Genomic DNA, 20,558 nt, shown 5'->3' with positions numbered 1-20,558 from the left:
CCAACTTTAAATATAATCTTTAATGTTATCAACCAAATTTAGATGCAAGTCACCATACTGGAAACAGCATATTGTACTTAACATCAGTGAAAGTTTGTCAATCTAAGTTTTCTGTATTATCTCAATTTGCATCTTTAACAGTGTATATTCTGGTGACACTTTTGTTCATTTGAACACAGAAACCGGTAAATAAAAAATACTAAGTCCGACTTAGTCTAAGCAGTTGCTCCCCCATGCAGGGAATGCCTGCTCATGCTAGACAAAATAAAGGATCTGTGAGTGTAGCAACAGTGTTTTCTCTTACTAAAACTACAGTTTTGCATCAGTTTACTGCTGTGGCCCACTTATAGAATAGAAAGCAAAGTGACTTGACTTAATAATACATTTCCTAACCATATTTCTTTTACAGGATGCTTGTAGCAGCTACAGTTTCTTTAAACCCAGCTGGTGATCGTATGAACCTAAGGCATACAACATTGATGCCAAATATTCATGGGCTTCCAGCACTTTTGTGCCTTATTTTTGCCCCTGAAATAGAACTCAGGTAATACTGCTGCAGTTACTGTATATTTTGACAAATGAATTTGTAATTTTCGTCTTGTTGAATTGAAGTGGTCCTGTAAAAAGACATGGTGTTGATACAGCATTCAAACTAAGAACCAGAGGGTGGCACCCTGGTTCATTATTGAAGGCTGGATCAACACCATGTCTTTTTACAGGACCACTTCAATTCAACAAGACGAAAATTACAAATTCATTTGTCAAAATATACAGTAATTACGCATAGCTTGCCGCATGCTGGACCAGTGTAACACCATATAAATTCTCCAACACTTTAGTTCTATCCAGACATAACCATTATTATACTAGTTAATGTAGAGGCAGTAAAAATTAAAAATGTGTGGAATAAGAGAAATGGACTAAGACTTAAATTAGATAAATTTTCCTCCTTGCTGTTGACCAAATAAACTCAACCAAAAATCAAACAATGGAAAATCCAGGGTGGAATGTAACAATATTATGAGAAGGAAAGTTGCTACTCACCATATAGTGAGACGCAGGTAGGCACAACAAAGAGATTTTCCGACTTAATGCTTTCGGACAATGGCCTTTGCCAACAACACACACACACACACACACACACACACACACACACACACACACACACAAACACACAAACGCAACTGCACTTTCAGGCAACTGAAACCACACAACGAGCAGCAGCACCAGTGCATGATGGGAGTGGCAACTGGGTGGGGGAAAGGAGGTGGCTGGGGTAGGGAGGGGGAGGGATAGTATGGTGGGGATGGTGGACAGTGAAGTGCTGCAGGTTGGTAGGTGTGCAGAGAGAGGTGGGGGAAGTAGTGGAAAAGCAGAGACCTAGAGAGAAGGAGAGAGAGAAAAAGCTCTCTCTCTGTGTCACAATAAAGAACCAAACATGAGATAATACAGTAATAGTTCTCTAAGAAAATTGACTTTCGGCCCAAAAGCCACAATGAAAAGCTTTAGTAAAATTTTACATATCTGCCTTCCATGAAACGCAGTGTTTTTTGATCACAAGAAATGTTTAAACACTTGACTGGTACGGCCTCCAGGCTTGACGTTATTTCATAATTTGTATTGTTTGCATTTTAAATCTACAGAACACCATTCTTCTGTAAATATGGACTGACAATACACCATATTTTATCATTGTAACTCCCCACAAGGCTTTATATTTACTCCTGGAATATAATATAAACTGCCAGTTATGCAGTTCCTTGGCGTCACAAGTAACCTTGTTAAGCTTTATACGTTTTGATAAAGTTATAAAAAGCTTAATTTTCATAGTTCTGGTGTATAGAAACAACAGTTCTTTTTTTTTTTTTAAAGAAATTTGTAGTCCTTCTTACTAGCTTTTTGCAGTGCTGTTTTTGTTAAAGTCACCATGTAGCAAAATATTAGGTTACTTTGAACTGTAGTGTCTAGTTTTGAAATGAATATTGTGCCAAGCACTGCTTTTTAATTTTGCATTCCTTATCGGGATAGGATATGGTAAAACCATTGCCCTAAGTACATTAACTCCCATATCACCGCATTGCTGCACATGGTCACATGATGCCACGCTATGCACGAAATTCTAAACAGAAATGCGACGAAAGGTATACGTGAAGAGCATATAGCAAGCACAGGCTTCCTGCATTATCACATATGCACAGTAACACCTGTGTTCTGGCATTCTATGGCAACTGCTCAAGCGAATCTCTTTCCAACAGGTCACAGGAAGATATTGTCAATGACGGTTTGAGAAGAAATTGCCTTTTACGCAACATGAATTATGTTGTGTGAGAACATGTGATGAATTTCTTAAATTGCAGAACATTTGACACTTGTTAATAACGTAACACATTTAGGACCAGCCACTTAGAAAAATTTTGGGCCCAGAAGACCTGACATTTAATGTCGTCATTTAGTATTGTACTAGCTCATTTGTGTTTGAATTCTCTTAAAGGGTAACAAACACAAAAAGACCAATCTTATAAGTGAAACCTTAGCTTTTCTTGTAGCTATGCTATGTATGTATTAATTTGAATTATGAACATTTCCTATTTGTGTGTTCACAGTACTCAACAGTCATGTTGCTATTTACTGAATGCATCAGGTGTCCTCTGAATATCTACTGTCTTGACTGGCAAGATAATGTGACATGTGCTGTGTTTGGCGAATCCTACATTTATATTTTCGTAATATGAAAATATGGAGCCTACATGTTGCTGCGTATGAAAGATTTTTCCAAAAAGTATAATTTTATTTTGCTGGGTTTTGTTTCCTGGAGTGCTGGGGAGCTCTGTGACAGTGTATAAAACCTTTAACGTTCAACGGATTGATAAGTTTTACAGTTCTAGAGAAAGTGTATTTTCACCATAAAAATATGTATTTTTAAGCGGGGAATGCGGAAAAAATCCAGGATTTTTTTTCCTTGTCCACGTGTACACTGTGCATATGGTGAAGAAATGATAAGTAGAAAAATATGCCTTACATCATAGCTTTAATAGTGGTGGTGGTGGTGGTGGTGGTGGTGGTTGTAGTAGTAGTAGTAGTAGTAGTAACAACAACAACAACAACAACAACAACAACAAATGTCACCCTTAATGTGACCTAGAAACAAAAAATTCTGTGTAAATCAAAATATTTAAATTATAAATTAATATTTCCAAATTTTAGGCACTTATAGATAGTTTAAGATCTTGTTCTGTTGTAGTTATTGTTTATGTCCCATTGTTTCCAGGACTAATGAGGCAGTAACACAGTACACTGGTGCCTTATGCGGTCTGGGATGCAATCCAGACACAAACAAGCCTATATTCCCAGATCATGACCTGGAGGTCACATTTGACACAGAAATCACCATTAGTGATATTCAGAATGTAAGTGACATTCTGTTTTGGAATAGTTACCTATGATTATTGAATTTTAGACTTTGCTAATGTTTGTAAGAAAATGAACTCTCAGTTTTAATCACATTTTAGCCTTTTCCTTTTATCTTGTTCTGTTTACTTTCATGTTTGGAAATTAAATTATTAACAGTGCTCATAACTTGCCTGGTTGACTTTAACTGATTCTTAAACAAATAGAAATTTTATGCCAGTAAATGGTTCTAGGTACTCCGTTAACTTTTTAGAGCAGCAATGCATAGCATGTGGGCTGCATGCGCCCCACAATCAATCAGATGGCGGACCGCGCCTCAGCGTTCATTCTTCTAATTTTTTTTTTTGCTCATCTTTCATTCTCTCTGTAAAACGGGAGTGTCAGCCCTTGTGGAACTTAGTTCTTTTATGCCATGCCATAAAATATTTTTTTGTGAAAAAAAAAAAGTGACACACACACACACACACACACACACACACACACACACACACACACACACACACAGAGAGAGAGAGAGAGAGAGAGAGGGGGGGGGGGGTTGTGATTCGCAGTATTAGTAAGTATTGGTTTAGAACATGCTTGTTTCTCCGCTGATGAGCATAGTCTTGTATTACTTTGCGAATCATCTTATGTACAGAGTGTATTGAAAGAACTTCACCAAGTATTTATGTATTTGTTAATGTAACTCAAATTAATAATAAAATATAATATGCAGACTAGATATAACTATGGATCATTTCATGAATATTGCCAGGTTTAGTTAACTTAATGCAGTGTCATTTTGGCTGTGTTCTACCTGACCATCTTTTCTGTGAGCCTAAGACTAATACAGTTGAATACACATTGACAGTTTATATACACAAACTGTGAGAAAGTAGTCATACACACATCAGGGAAGAATATCAGTCTCATTATGAATAACGGAGAATAACATTTGTCATGGGAGATTAGAAAAAGAGTATTTTGATATAGTATTAGTTAATTATAGGAACATTCATGGAAAAATCCCAGAACTAGTCACACATATAAATGGTAACAGTGTCCACATAGTGCAAGGGACAGAAAGGTGGCTCAAACTAAATGTGAAATTCAAAATTCAAATAAATTTCGCAAAGGTATGCTGCAGAATGGTGATGGAACCATAAGTGATACAATATTATCAATCGATGTTAGTGCAGATTCAGAAAATGAAATAATGTGGGTGAAGATAAGTGTTAAAGGTGTGTCAACCATGGTAATGTGATGCTTTTATAGTCCACTTGCCTCAGGAGCAGCAGTAGTTGCAGAAAACACTTCAGGTAAAATTTGGAGGTGCTGCATAAGTATCCTGATAATGCTATAGTATTTTTTCATCTTCCTAGCTGTAGATTGGGAGACTGTTTATTACGATGGGTACTTGGGGCAGGGAATCATATGAAATTGTTTGAAATGCCTTACCTTACCTTGAGCAGTTAATTAGAGAACAGAATTGTGAGGGTAACATTTTAGACACCAGTTTGCAAGGAAGCCTGAACTTTCTGACTCAGTTAACACAGAGCATGGAATCTATTATCACCCTTGGGACTAAGCATTCGCTTGCTGAGTACAGTCTTGGCGACCCCACAGTTCCTGAGCCGAGGACTCTAAGCACTGCCTGTTAGCTGTTACCGTCACTGACCACTGTGTGGTGCGGCAGTGGAATGTTGTGTGTTTTAGGGAATGGGGATCTAGGCTTGACCACCCAGATTTTGAGGATGGTAAAAACCTCTATAAAAAAGGCTCAATTTCAAGGTGTGTTACGTGCTGATGAGATGCTTGGCTGTTGAGGTGGAACAGTCATTAGCGGGCAACCTCTGGGGAAGTGCAGCATCTCAGTTGTGTAAGTCTTACTCAGGCACGTGGGGCTCTGTCTTAGTGGACCCTTGTTTCCCTAGCTGCTCATGGGACTGAGATGGAACCCTCAAAATCTTCTTCTCCTGCCAGTGGGAAGGGTGTACCACATGGGAGTAATCACACCCAATCCTCCAAACAAATGAGGGATACTAGCTCTCCTGGTAATCTACATCAGTTGAATTATAGTAACAGGGCTCAAGCATTCATAAATAAAAATGTGTGTTTGGTCATGGAGAGGAAGGAGGGGACATTCGAAAAAGTGTCCCCCTTCTATAAGCATAAAGGCTTGGAAGGTCTTGCTGGAAGCCTGAAGTATATTAAGCGGTTGCGGAATGGTTTCCTACTGATTGAGGCTAATGGGACAAAAGAGGTGGAAGTAATTATGAAGACCAAAAAATTGAGTGAATATGATGTAACTGTTGAACTATATAACTCCCTTACCGCTGGCAAGGGTGTGGTCACTTGCCGTGACATGGAAATCAACATAGCTGAATCTAAACAGGAAAGGGCATTATAGGGGACAGTGGACGTAGAGCAAAGGATGCGTATGAATAATGGGGAAATTGAGAAGATCGTCACCTCCATTGCACGTTTCTCCAACGTGCCTGATCACATCATAGCAGATTTTCTCTTGGCCTTATGTACCTAACCCTATATGATGCTATAAATGCCAGTGTTTTGGTCACACAGTGCTGAGTTTCTGGGATGAAGTGACTTGTGGGAAATGTGGAAAGAGAGCCCATGAAACTGGGATTGACTGTCCATTTCCACCAGTATGCGTTAACTGCTTCGGGAGCCACCCAGTCTGGAGCCAAGACTTCCCTGTTTTTGCACAGGAAGGAAAAATTCAGGAACTGAAAGTTACCAAGCGGATCCCCTTTGCTGAAGCCCAAAAGGAATATAAACCTCCTGTCTTTACCACTTGTTATGCTTCCATGGGGCAGAAACTTGTTTCTAAGGTCAATGCTTCGATCCAGACCATACACCACCATCACCTGTACCTGCATGTGTACATGACAAGGCAAAGCAAGTAAGGATAGAGCAATCCAAGCAGCCACCACAGAAGAGACCAGCAACATCTCTGTAGTGAGTGTCATGAAGGGTCACAACAAGTAGAGTACCTCTCAATGCCCCCTTTCTCCCGCATCCTCGAAAGGACAGCGTGGAGGGAAAGGTTCATGAAGTTCGGGTCAAAAGCTATTCCGAGCACTATCAGACATTATTCTTTCACGTCGAATCAATCGTACACGCCTGAGCTAAGAGGCTATGTACTCCACAAAAAGGATGACCTGAGTGGAGAGAGAGCTGGAGCAGGCGTAGGTATTGTTGTCAGTACCAACTACCACTGCTCATGTGTCTCACTTACAAAGACCTTACAAGCAGTTGTTGTATCAGTACACAAGCGTCATCCGTTGACAATATGTTCCCTTTACTTGCCCCCATATGATGTGCTTGATGAAGAGGCCCTAACTGACCTTATAACACAGCTCCCCGCCCCTTAATTCCCTGTGGCAATTTTAATACACAGAATGTGCTTTGGGGCTCCGCAACTACCTGCTCCAGGGGTAGAGCAATTTAGAAGCTTCTCATGTCATCATGCGCATACTTGCTAAATACGGTACAGAGCATATATTTCTGCACAGTAACTGGGTCGTTCTCTGTATTGATCTGTCACTTTGCTCTACATCTCCTGCTCACACTGTTCAATGGAAAGCGGTTGACGACTTGCACGGAAGTGATCACTTTCCAGTCTGAATTCATCTGACAGACAGAGTGGAAAACAAAAGAAAACCACTGTGATGGGTGCTCGGTAGAGCAGACTGGACACTTTCTAGCCAGATGGCCCAGTTTGAACATGGTGCCAATGTCGAGGCTTGGGTGGATCATATTACCAAAATGTCTCTGCAGCATCCGTTCCACAGACCACAGGACAATGGAAGAGGTAAATTGTCCCGTGGTGGATTGACAGATGCCATTCTGCAATTAGGACTAGGTGTATGGCTCTGCGTAGGTTCAAGTGTCAGCCAAACACAGAGAATCTTGCAGCCTTTTGGGTGGCGAGGTTAAAGTGTCACTGAACTATTCAAGAGAACGAGAAGAGGTCATGGCTACAGTTCCTGAACACCATTAATCTTGCCACCAAAAGTTCAGTTGTATTGGAGACCATCAGGAGTTGTATTGGAGACCATCAGGAGAATTTCTGGGAGAGGAGGCAGGTTCCCCATGGCTGCTGTAATGGGTAACGACACACTCCAAACCAATCTGCAGGACACTGCCCAGACTATAGTGGCATATTTTGCCACAGTTACTGCAACAGCCAGACAGAATCCAGGTTTCAAATGCCATAGTGTGGTTGCTGAGAGGTGCAGTTTCGACTTCAGGTCCACCTCTAATGAAGATAACAACTGCCCATTTCCATGTGTGAGCTGGATTCTGCATCGTCTGTGGCTCAAGACACATCCCCTGGTCACAAAAGGATCCATTACAGTGTGCCGCAGCACCTCACAAGGGGAAGAAAAGATATCCACCTCACACTTTTTAATGCCATTTATATGCTGGGTCACTTTCCCAACTCGTGGTAGGAGGCAGTTTTAATTCCTCTTTTAAAACATGGCAAAGACCATACTTCCCCAAGTAGTTACCATAGTGTTGCCCTCACTAGCTGTGTGGGAAAGACCTTGGAGCAGATTGTCAACTGCCACCTTGTCTGGATCTTAGAATAAAGGAGCCTCATTAGTTGCTTTCAGTGTGGGGTGAGGAAGTATTGCTCCACCTTTGATAACTTGGCCCTCCTGGGGGCGGCTATACAATAGACATTCCTGCACCGGCATCATCTGCTAGGAATATTTTTTGACATCGAGAAGGCCTACAATATTACTTGGAGGCATCTTATCCTGGAGCACAATGGGATTTTCATGGTTGTCTTCACATTTTTATTCAGTCCTTCCTCTTGCCACAATATTTTAGATACCGAGTCGGTGATGTCCTGTCTGATTGCTTTGATCAGGGGAGCGGTGTCCCTCAAGGTAGTGTTTTAAGTGTGACTGTCTTTGTCATAGCTATTAATAACATTATGTCCATAGTGAAAAGTCCTGTCCGGTGTTCTTTGTTTGTGGATGACTTCTCTATGTTTTGTTCTTCTTCAAGCCTCACAACATCAACATGTCATGTGCAACTAATTCTTTGACATTTGAATGAATGGGCACAGAAGAGTGGTTTTGAGTTTTCCACCGAAACGTCTGTATGTGTTCTTTTTAACCGTTCTCATTCCATTTTAAACTTTCCTGAGTTGAGGATGAGGGACACTGTCCTTACTTTTAAAGACACAGTGAGATTTCTGGGCCTCATATTGGACTCTAAGCTTACGTGGTTACCACATCTTAAGGAACTGAAAAAATGCTCACTTAAGTCTTTAAGTATTTTTAAATGTGTTAGCCACAGTACATGGGGAGCAGACAGAACTTCTGCTCCAGTTTTACAGGGCATTTGTGCGATATTGGCTCAATTAGGGATGCACGGCTTATGGGCCTGCGAGACCTCTTATTTAAAGATGTTGGACATGGTGCACCTTGAAGGGATTTGGTTGGCCACTGGGGCATTCAAAACAAGCCCCATACTAATCCTGTGTGCAGAGGCTGGTGAGCTGCCACTTCACTTCAGGCAATGGCTGTTCTGGTGGGCCAAGCATATAAAACACTGTCCACACCATACACACCCGCCTACCATACCACTGCTCAGTCTCCACTGCAAAGGCTTATTGGTAATTGCCAACAGGCAATGAGGCCCTGTGGGATTCCTGTACAGGATTGACTTCTAGAGATGGGTGTTGCTGGTCTTCATGTTTCACATCGCGGTGGGGGCAGATTTCCATCTTGGCTTCTTTTAAGAAAGATCATATGTCTGATTGTACATTTCAATCTCTGTTTTTTAACGTTTTAGATATGCATCACAGTTTCACAGTAGTGAACACTGATGGCTCCAAAAAAGGAAATTCCTTTGGCTGCTCTGTCATGTTCCAAGAAGATTCGCCTTCCTGACAAGTATACCATTTTCTCAGCGGAGTTCCATGTGATCGTGAAGGCACTGGATCAGATGCGTTGTATTCGGGGCAAACAGTTTCTCATTTGCTCCAATTCCCTTAGTGCCTTACAATCGTTATAAGACCTGTACCTAGCTGAGAAGTTGGGCTGGCTGATATATGACCAATTGTACTTGCTCCAGTGGAAGGGTAAGCAGGTGTCATTCTGCTGGGTGCCAGGTCATGTAGGGATATGGGGAAGTGAACAGGCCGATTAGGCAGCCAAGGAGGCCTGCAGAGGAAAGGATTTGGCGCAGTGTCCTGTTCCCTTGCAGGCTGTCATTTCTGTACTACACAGGAAGTGCATGCAGTTTTGGGATGAGGAAAGGCTGGTGGTGTAGGCCAATAAACTGTGGTTGATGAAGTCAACAACCTGGCCATGGCATTCTTCATACCAGTTGCTCTGGTGGGATGAAGTGACGCTTACACATCTTAGAATTGGGCACTGCCCTCTCACATGTAGCTTTTTACTAAGGCGAGAGTGTACCCTGTTGTGAGATGCTTGTGGCATGTGCATCTCTATCCGCCATATTTTAAAGGATTGCATGGTATATCATGATGCAAGGGCATAATCAAATACACTCCTGGAAATTGAAATAAGAACACCGTGAATTCATTGTCCCAGGAAGGGGAAACTTTATTGACACATTCCTGGGGTCAGATACATCACATGATCACACTGACAGAACCACAGGCACATAGAAACAGGCAACAGAGCATGCACAATGTCGGCACTAGTACAGTGTATATCCACCTTTCGCAGCAATGCAGGCTGCTATTCTCCCATGGAGACGATCATAGAGATGCTGGATGTAGTCCTGTGGAACGGCTTGCCATGCCATTTCCACCTGGCGCCTCAGTTGGACCAGTGTTCGTGCTGGACGTGCAGACCGCATGAGACGACGCTTCATCCAGTCCCAAACATGCTCAATGGGGGACAGATCCGGAGATCTTGCTGGCCAGGGTAGTTGACTTACACCTTCTAGAGCACGTTGGGTGGCACGGGATACAGGCGGACGTGCATTGTCCTGTTGGACCAGCAAGTTCCCTTGCCGGTCTAGGAATGGTAGAACGATGGGTTCGATGACGGTTTGGATGTACCGTGCACTATTCAGTGTCCCCTCGACGATCACCAGAGGTGTACGGCCAGTGTAGGAGATCGCTCCCCACACCATGATGCCGGGTGTTGGCCCTGTGTGCCTTGGTCGTATGCAGTCCTGATTGTGGCGCTCACCTGCACGGCACCAAACACGCATACGACCATCATTGGCACCAAGGCAGAAGCGACTCTCATCGCTGAAGACGACACGTCTCCATTCGTCCCTCCATTCACGCCTGTCGCGACACCACTGGAGGCGGGCTGCACGATGTTGGGGCGTGAGCAGAAGACGGCCTAACGGTGTGCGGGACCGTAACCCAGCTTCGTGGAGATGGTTGCGAATGGTCCTCGCCGATACCCCAGGAGCAACAGTGTCCCTAACTTCCTGGGAAGTGGCGGTGTGGTCCCCTACGGCACTGCGTAGGATCCTACGGTCTTGGCGTGCATCCGTGCGTCGCTGCGATCCGGTCCCAGGTCGACGGGGACGTGCACCTTCCGCCGACCACTGGTGACAACATCGATGTACTGTGGAGACCTCACGCCCCATGTGTTGAGCAATTCGGTGGTACGTCCACCCGGCCTCCCGCATGCCCACTATACGCCCTCGCTCAAAGTCCGTCAACTGCACATACGGTTCACGTCCACGCTGTCGCGGCATGCTACCAGTGTTAAAGACTGCGATGGAGCTCCGTATGCCACGGCAAACTGGCTGACACTGACGGCGGCGGTGCACAAATGCTGCGCAGCTAGGGCCATTCGACGGCCAACACCGTGGTTCCTGGTGTGTCCGCTGTGCCGTGCGTGTTATCATTGCTTGTACAGCACTCTCGCAGTATCCGGAGCAAGTATGGTGGGTCTGACACGCCGGTGTCAATGTGTTATTTTTTCCATTTCCAGGAGTGTATTTGTGGGGATCTGCTCTCTATTTTAGCTGATGATGAGACTAGTTGGTGTGAGGTTTTAAAGTTTTGTGATGTGTCTAGACTCTGGCCTAAACTTTTAGGCTGGAGGTTTTAGTGTGTTGCAGAGTGGTTGGCTTCTCCTTTTTTTTTTTTTTATACTTGTGGTCAGCCAGCCATATCATCTGCTATATTGTTTTAGCTCATTATACCTCTTTCTTCCTGTGTTGTTAATGTTTTACTACTGACGCAATACTTAATTTTCTGACTTTTGTTACCTGTGTTATACATGCTGTTTTATCTTGATGCTTTGTGTATTTTATGGACATTCCTCTCAATCTGTTTTTGCACAGGTGCTAAAGACCTTCCTGTTGTGTGCCCATACAAACATGTCCACATCCAGGTCCGCAGAATCGATTATCATAATGCCATTGTAGCACCACTGACTGCAGTTATAAATAGGATTATATTTATACTTAGTATGTGCAACATAAATAGATTTCTGATTACTTAAGTTGTTAACATCAAACATCATCTCTGAGACTGAAAATTTTGAGCATGAATGGTCAAAGTTCAAGACAGCCATATTTTATGGACTATAAGATGCATTGTTTCCTTCAAAAAATTGCCCCCAATATTCAGATGTGTCTTATACTCAGAATTAACATAAAAATGTCCAGTGTTTGATTTAAAATTCCCAACAGTTTTAAAAATGGCCATGTCTTCAATGCCACAGGAAATTTATCTCTATCTGGCAGCGTATGATTGAACTGGCAGCAGCAGCAGCGCACCAATGCAACGAATATCAGATATAGAGATACACAAGCTTGGTAACACTGTCTCCTGTCCACCATGCCATCAAAAAGTGAGAACTCTGTCCAGCATGTCATGCATCATTCCAGTCTTTGGTGCCAGTGAAAATGATTTGAAAGTGATTTGTGATATCGGTAACACTATAATAATTTTGTTAGTAGCTAATTTTGTAATGCAAAAAATGAAAGTAATTCATGTGATGTGGGCTAAATATTGAAAGTAATAGCATATGCAAAAGAACATGGAAACAGAGCAGCTGAGTCGCATATCTGTTATAACGTCAAGTTGAACACGTATATTACACAAAGATACAACACATGTAAGTCACAGATCAAGTTGACAAAGCAAGACATGTGAACACGGTAACATTCAAATGAACACTGAGTCCAAGCCTAGCAGCCGCTGGCTGGCTGGCCGGCCCCTTAGGTGGCGCGGCTGCCGCATGGCTGGCAGACAGCGCAGCATGTCAAGGGCGCGCGTAGTTGCACGGCGGCACTTTGAGTAATTGGCGAGTCTCAACACTTTTCCCACCTTTGAAATTTTTCCACTGGTCTTGGAGGTGGCCTGTAGATTGCTAACATCCATAGGCATTGTTTGAGTGGCCATAAAGTCTCGAGAAGGCGGCTTCCCATACGGACCGAAGTGTCCCTGATGATAACGATGACAGGAGACATAGGGGACGAATCTGCTGGCCCCCTGTGCACCAATCTGCCCATTGCAGCAAGTCCGGTTGATATAACAGGAGACATGGGCGATGTGTCGGCGTCCGTAGGAGAAGGAGGCGAGTAGAGTTGCTCCGACAGATGATGGTCATCCGGTTCCTGCATGGGCACGTCTCCTGGTGACACCCATTCTTGTACTGGCACCGAGATGACGGTGAGAGGGCTGCGTTGTGAGTAATGAGAGATGCCAAGATCACAAGCGTCAGGTAGAGCCGAAGGTGGTGTAGCGGCATTTGGAACAGGCGTTGCCGGCACTCAAGGCCGAAGCTGGTCCAAATGACGCACTGCAACACCTGTGTCCATCTGGATTTCATACAGGCATAGGCCACGGTGTCGTAAGATGCGGCCAGGACTCCATTTTGGCCGCCTGCCATACCCCTGTACTCATACAAGGTCGCCGGCGGTGAACTGGCCAAGCGAAGGCACCCGCGGCCGTGAGGTGGAAGGCCGCAGAAGATGAAATAGCGTGCGGGGCTGTTGGCCATGTAAGAGCTCAGCCGGGCTGTGGTCGCCCATGGGGGTGAAACCATTATCAGTGACAAGAGTAGAGGGAGGGCCTTCCAAAGAGAAAATGCAAGCTAGAGCATTTGTGGTTGCCGCAGTGGTAGGCGACATGCAACGGACAATGAAAGGAAAGTTAGAGTAGGCGTCAATTATGAGTAGCCAATAAGTACCAAAAAAAGCTCCCGCCAATTCAGCATGAATACGCTTCCAGGGCTTCTCAGGCGAAGGCCACGGTGACAAAGATGACTTCAGGGCAGCGGCCTGTGACGCACAAGGACCACAGGCAGCGACCATGTGTGCGATTTCAGAGTCGATGCTGGACCAGTACGCATGACGGCGTGCCAGAGATACCCCAGTGCCCTTGGTGAAGGAGGCGCAAGACCGACGCACGCAAAGACGCAGGAACCACAACACGCGGTGAAGCATTGTCGGTGGAGAGGAGGATGAAACCATCCGTAGCCGTGAGGCGGTAGCGCAAAGCATAGTAGTTCCACTACGGATCAGAAGTCTTAGCAGAAAGACGGTCTGGCCAAACCTTCTGAATACAGTGTAAAACCCAGGAGTGGGTAAGATCAGAACCCGTAGCAGCCGCCAGCTGGTCTGCAGTGATGGGGAACCCGTCCACAATCCATTGCTCAGCAACATTCAGGTGGAAACACAAAAGTTTGTCCCTATCGAATGCCAGATCAGGACCCATGGGAAGGCGAGACAGTGCATCAGCATACGCTTGTTGAGCCATCAGCCGGAAATGAATCTCATAATTGAAACGAGACAAGTAAAGAGCCCAACGCTGGAGGTGGTGTGCAGCCTTTTCAAGAAGTGACGTTGATGGATGAAACAAAGAAACAAGTGGTTTGTGATCCGTAACAAGATGAAATTTGGATCCATAGAGGAAAAACATCAAACTTATGAGGAGCATAAATAATGGCCAAAGCGTCGTCAACAGCGCACAGAGGTAGTATGTCCCCATCCTCACCCCACTCCTCTATTAGCGCTCCAGCAATGCGAGAAATTTCAAAATACTGCGCGATGGATAGGACTTCATCTAGAGTTGGATTTGCCAACTGAAGGGCATGTTGCCTCACTTCTTTGTCGGGCGCCTACCAGGTAATAGCATTCCGTTCCATGGAATCTGCGTAGAACTCTTTGTGAACGTCAGTAACAAATTGACACTTTCGGCTGAGGTCGTGAAGCTCAGTAGCCCAAGCGCGATAAGATTGATTTGGTTGTTTTTGACAATGATAAAAAGCAACACAAGAGGCTACCACATGCGTTTGCTTATGAAAATATACTGACAGAAGTGAACACATTTCAGCAAAGGACAAAGATGCAGGATCTTTCAAAGGAGCCAATTGCAACAACAACCGATACATTTGAGGTGAAATCCGTGAAAGGAACAGAGACTTACATGTTTGTTCGTCTGTGACATGAAATGCCAAGAAGTGCTGTTGAAGATGTTTTACGTAATCAGACCAGTCTTCCGCCATCTCGTCATAAGGAGGAAAAGGAGGTATAGACAATGACGAAAAACAGCCGGCATTGGATGCTGCGACGAAATCGCGAATTGCCGATGTGAGAAGCGTTTGCTGTTCAATGAGATCTTGCAATAGTTGCTCTAAAGTAGCTATGGAAACCTGTGGGTCAACAATGAAAAGGAAAAATCCACTACCTCATCGCCAATTGTTATAACGTCAAGTTGAACACACACATTTCATGATGACACAACACATGTTAAGTCACAGAGCAAGTTGACAAAGCAAGACATGTGAACACGGTAACATTCAAATGAGCACTGAGTCCAAGTCTAGCGGCCCCTGGCTGGCTGGCTGGCCACTTAGGTGGTGCAGCTGCCGCATGTAGAGGACATGCATAATTGCGTAGCGGCACTTCGAATGATCGGCGAGTCACAACAGTATCCTTCAACAGAAAAAACCATTTGCAGTTGCCGGGCTAGTAAAGAAGAACTGAGAAATGGGGAGGACTAAATTCGCAAATAGAGGACTGAATGTAAGACGGTCAAACAAAAAAGGTGACATATTGAAATGGATTCAAGGACACCACCGAAATGGCACTGAAATTAATACAAAAATTATTGAAATACACACTTGGAAGCTAGCGCTACAGTGGAACTTCACAGACTTTAAGGGTGGGGTTTGTTGGTGCAACAGGTTTATGAAGTGCCATGGACTTAGCGTGCGAACAGAAGCCAGTATGTCACAGAAAATGCCTCGAGTATGAAGAGAAAATATTATCTTCCCTTTCCTTTATTATTCAACATCAAAAGAAAACCAGTATGGAACTAAGCCAAATAGCAAGTACGGACAAAACTCCTCTGACATTTGATGTGCTGGGTAACAGAGCTGTTGCCATGAAAGGTGGTATAACTGTAACCATAAAAACAAATGGACATGGCAAAATGCACTACACTGTTGTTCTCTCATGTTGTGCTGACAGTGCTAAACTTAATCCAGTGATCATTTTCAAGTGCAAAATAATGCAAGCTTCTTCTGAAATACTGCCAGAAGCTGGTGCTCACATACAAGACAAGGGTTAGATGGACACGCTGGTATGAACTTATGAATTAACAGAGTTTGGGGGAGGAGGAAAGGTGCTGTATTGAAGATGAGTTCTCTTCTTGTGTTTGATCAGGAGAGTACTCATTTGTAAAATTTTATGAAAGAGAAATTGAGACAGGAAAAAAACAAAGCTTGCTGCTATTTCGGGATAACTTACTTCACAATTGCAACCTCCTGATATTTTGATGAATAAACCATTTGAAGTGTGTATAAGAGGGGAATGGAACAAATGCATGATGGATAAAACTCAGAGTGAACTCACACCAAAGGGAGCTTCAAAACAAGCTACAGTCAAACTTTTTATATCAGTTGATAAAACGGTCATGGTGTGCAGTGAGAGGAGACATTATTGTGAAATTTTTCAAGAAGTCTTGCATAAGCAACAATCTTGATGCCAGTGAATATCATCTTATATATGAAGGTGACAACAATGACAATGAAGAGGAAGAAGAAAGTTCAGAAGATGATTTTCAGGGAATTTAAAGATCAGGTTGGTTTTATAAACCAAGAATTTTTTTTAAAATTCTGGCTTTGTTGCAAAAAAAAGCTTAAAAATTAAGGTGCATATAATAGTCTGTAGCATTTTATAGTCTGTAACATAAGCTATTGTACAATGCTCATTAAATTGATACATGTTGAGCAAGGTTTTGAGGGAAGTGAGGACCAGCATTGGTTCGACAGCTGTGTTAAAAAAGCTGCTTCAAAGGATCGTGAGCTTCATAATAAGAAACAAAATTGAATGAAGCCAAAATTAATGTGAAAAGAGCCACGTGTGATTGTTCAACAATTTCAAACATAAAATTCTATCTACCAATCTGGCAGAAGATCAGAAAAATTATGGTCTTATGTTAATCAGTAAACAGATCAAAACCATCTGACCTGACTCTTAGTGATCATTATGACACTGAAACAGAGGCTAGCAGAGGTAAGGCAGAACAACTCAGTTCCTTCTCTCAAATTGTTTCATGGAGGAAGATTGTAATACAATTCCTCCTTTCAGTCTTCACATGGAGGTAAAAATGATAGATATTGAAACAAGTGTCCATAAGATATAAAATCAACTAAAGTTCCTCATCAGTTGGACAGACCTGATGTGATACCTATATGATTATACACAGAGTATTCAAAAGAACTTGCACATAAGAAGTTGAATTGTTGGGCATTATGCAGGGGCAAGGTCCTGCGTAACACGTAATGTACGAGCCAGTGGCATCGTTCTCTGCCTCTGACTAAGTATGTGTTGATTTTAATGTTAGTTTAGGTGTAGTGACAGTACTTAGCCATTTAAGTGTTCAAGTGGCATGAAGCAGATATGGCAAGTATTACATTAAGAAAGAACAGTGATAGTTTTCTGAGCATGCGAATTGTCTAAGGAGAGTCAGAATCAGAAACAGTGTCCCAATGTGGTGCATAACCCAGTGACTTCAATTACTAGTGGAGGCCACATCCTGGAGCTTATGGATAGGGATAGAGATAGAGATCGTGTTGGTACACCGGCAAAGTATTCTCCATCCCCTTCTGTGCAAAATGCATCACATATGCCACTTCTTTGGTGCACATCTCTATAGCAGCAGTCTACCATAGGCCATCAGAGGAACAAAATGTTCCGAATCATTGGAAGAAATGTGCATATCATTCCAGTTCCCGAGAAAGATCATTGAACAAATGCACAAAATATTAAACTTATATTGATAAGGTCAGCCTGTTGTAGAATTTTAGGGCATAATGTAGCTGTGACATAAAGTCATGAAGGAGGTATATGACCATATTGAAAAATATATGTAGTGTGCTAAATTCTACATAGATCCTGAGGGAAGAGTCATTCACTGAATGCAAAATGACTTTATTAATCCAATATTATGCATTTTGGTGTTTGCCATTATGAGATATTGTGGAACTTCAAGTAGCCAGTGGCCATAATAGTTGCAAGTTGTAATGGTAACAAAAGTGAGCAGTTACCACAACAACACGCAACTTTTATGCCCACTGGTTACTTGAAGTTCCAGGATACCTGACGATGTCAAATGTCGAAATGCAGAACTTTTGATTAATAGTGTCACTTCGCATTCAGTCAATGACTTTTCCCTCGGTGACCTATTCAGCATTTTGAAGACTACGCATATTGTAGAAAATGGTTTATGTTTTCTGCAGTGCAGAGATCTCATCTGTAGCAGCTCATGTAGATTCCGCTAATGACAATTGGGTTTTCCGCTAGTGGGGATTGTGTGAAACCAGACTTCCTCTGTTAATCTGAGAGATCTAGACTTTTCATTTTGCAGCAGTGTGTGTTTTCCTTTATTCCAGGAGTGCTAGACCACAAGGTAAACAGGAGAGAGGTAATAGCAGAAGCAAAATTCTGAGAACAGATTGTGACTTGTCTGGAGTAGCTCAGCATCTGCGTATGAAAGGCAAATGTTCTGTGCTCAGTTCAGCACTCAGTTTTAATCTTTTATCTCTTTTGTTGGTTACTATTTTCTGTTTTTTCATCCTTTTACAGTTTTTCAGTTGCTTGTCATACCTAGTTTTCATTACCTCATCTCACAATGTCACGTAGGCCTTACAAATACTTTTATTTAATTCTGAGTGAGTATCGTACTGTGCCTCTATTATCATTAGCTTAAAATTCCCATCTTCTCTTTAATTGTGGTCATGTTCCAATTGCATTGTATAACTTTCATTTTCAAAGATATGTAATTTATTTTTTTTGCAAAATATCAAACAGTCTGTTAAAGAAAATATACTGGAAGTATTTTGTTGTTAGTTTTTTGCCTCCATTCTTTACACTTGTGTTGAATTTGTAGATTTGTGATTTGTTGCGATGGAAGGGGTAAAAGTTGTATTATTAAGAATGACAACAAAATAAAGTGCTGGATGACAAGTCCAAACGATTCTCTGAAAATACAGTTACTGAATTTTCAACTTCTCCACATCACTTATGAAATGGTATAGTCACTGTATTACAGCTGTGTCATCAGTTGCAGAGTTACTAATTGAGTACCAAAACTGTACAGATCATCTCCAAGCTCATGATCAATTGCAGAATCTCTGTGTTCTTGTAATGTCATTACAGTCAAATTCCTATCTTCACCTACCACACTGCATGTTACAAATTGAAGCAGAGCAGCACTGATTAGCCCTCTGTATGTGATGAATTGTGGGTGGTTCATACCTATATTAGTCGCATCCTCAGAAGCATATGAACAAACTGTGAACTCGATTCCTCCAGAAGTTACTGGAACCTGGACCTCCGCCAGCCACTTAAATGTGATTTGCAGAGTATCCATGTGGATATATATCACTTACTGTCTAGCCAGTTCACTACAAGAGGATTGATGCTGAACTGTTGTTATGAGTAACTTGTCAAAATATTCAGAATCTGACCAGAAGGAGGTTGTCGCGATTAACATTGTTTTTGTCTCAGATACCAATTACAGCGAAAGTATGATCTGAATATGGTTATTGATCAGCTGAAACTGTTATGTAGTTACTATTGTATTGGATTGTGATCAAGTCTATTTAAATTTGTAATAAATAATATAGATTGCTTTGTCTCATTCACCTGACAATGTCAGCTATTACAGATAAGCAGTCCATATTTAATGTGCAGACACTCTCACCGTGCTTTCACTGATGAGGAACCATTTTTGCCACCTGGCCAATGTCCTTTGCGTACCATACTGTGCTCCTGACTTGCCTAGGAAATCTGTTAACAATCCCAGAAAAAACATGCCATTATTAATTTATACTACCATGAACTTAAGCAGCTAAAGTTCAACTACTTCTAGGGCTTTGTCAACTTTTTATTATTAGTTGAAACATGAAATAGCCTCCTCCAAAATCTTCCCAACCCCTTCCCAAGTATTATTTATATCTCTTCCACCTTCCATATGATTCCTGGACACTAATACATTACTCCTCCTCCCATTACACATATACCTATGAATTTCTAGCTTATTTTTCAACTCATCATTTGAGTAGAAAGTCCTGGATCCAAAATGCCGTATTGTCTCAAGCTGTAGCATGTTTCAGCCTGAGTGCCCATCAAAAGGCAGCTGAGTGCCCATAGGCAGAGATGGAAAGGAGTGGACCAACAGCTGAGGTGTGGGCAGTCAAGCTGTAACACTCAAAACCATATTTCTTCACCAATTGAGCACACATGGCAAAGTGGTTCACACTTCTGCAGGAGAAGCCTGCAGAAGCTGTGCTTGCCTGAAGGCGAGCTGGAGAGGGGGGGTCTGCCATGGGTCACGCGGTTTGGAGAAGTGTTGGAACACCCTGGGTTATGTGGTCAACATCATCGTAACCATTGTTAAGGTTTCTTTGTATGTGTGACAATCAATAAAGTATCATTAGAATGCTAAACACCTAACTGGTGAAGGAAAGCTCCCAGTTACAAATCGTTCCACATAAGGGGCTGAAGTTCCAGTTTCAAAACACTGTAGAAAGATTTCAAGACTTACTGCTACCAATCGCCGTTTTTTCTTCAATTTTTATTTATTCATGACAGGTTTTGAATCGCCTGGCAATTCGTCATCAGATGATACAATTCATCTGTGGCAAATACAGAGATGAAAAAGTGAGCACTGT

General features: G+C 42.5%; 1 protein-coding gene across 3 annotated transcripts in view; it reads left to right on the top strand.

Annotated features, from left to right (window-relative positions):
- The window catches only part of LOC126278125 (probable ATP-dependent RNA helicase spindle-E), a 224,970-nt gene that overhangs the window by 172,606 nt on the left and 31,806 nt on the right, over nt 1-20,558 (top strand). For all 3 annotated transcript variants that reach the window (XM_049978013.1, XM_049978012.1, XM_049978011.1), the window contains 2 exons: nt 410-544; nt 3,269-3,407. In XM_049978013.1, coding sequence (XP_049833970.1) covers nt 410-544; nt 3,269-3,407 — 274 coding nt within the window. The remainder of the gene's footprint in view (nt 1-409; nt 545-3,268; nt 3,408-20,558) is intronic.

This window comes from Schistocerca gregaria, chromosome 6 (assembly GCF_023897955.1).
Source record: "Schistocerca gregaria isolate iqSchGreg1 chromosome 6, iqSchGreg1.2, whole genome shotgun sequence".
In the NCBI taxonomy this organism is placed as follows: Eukaryota; Metazoa; Arthropoda; class Insecta; order Orthoptera; family Acrididae; genus Schistocerca; species Schistocerca gregaria.
This window is presented reverse-complemented; position numbering and strand designations above follow the sequence as displayed.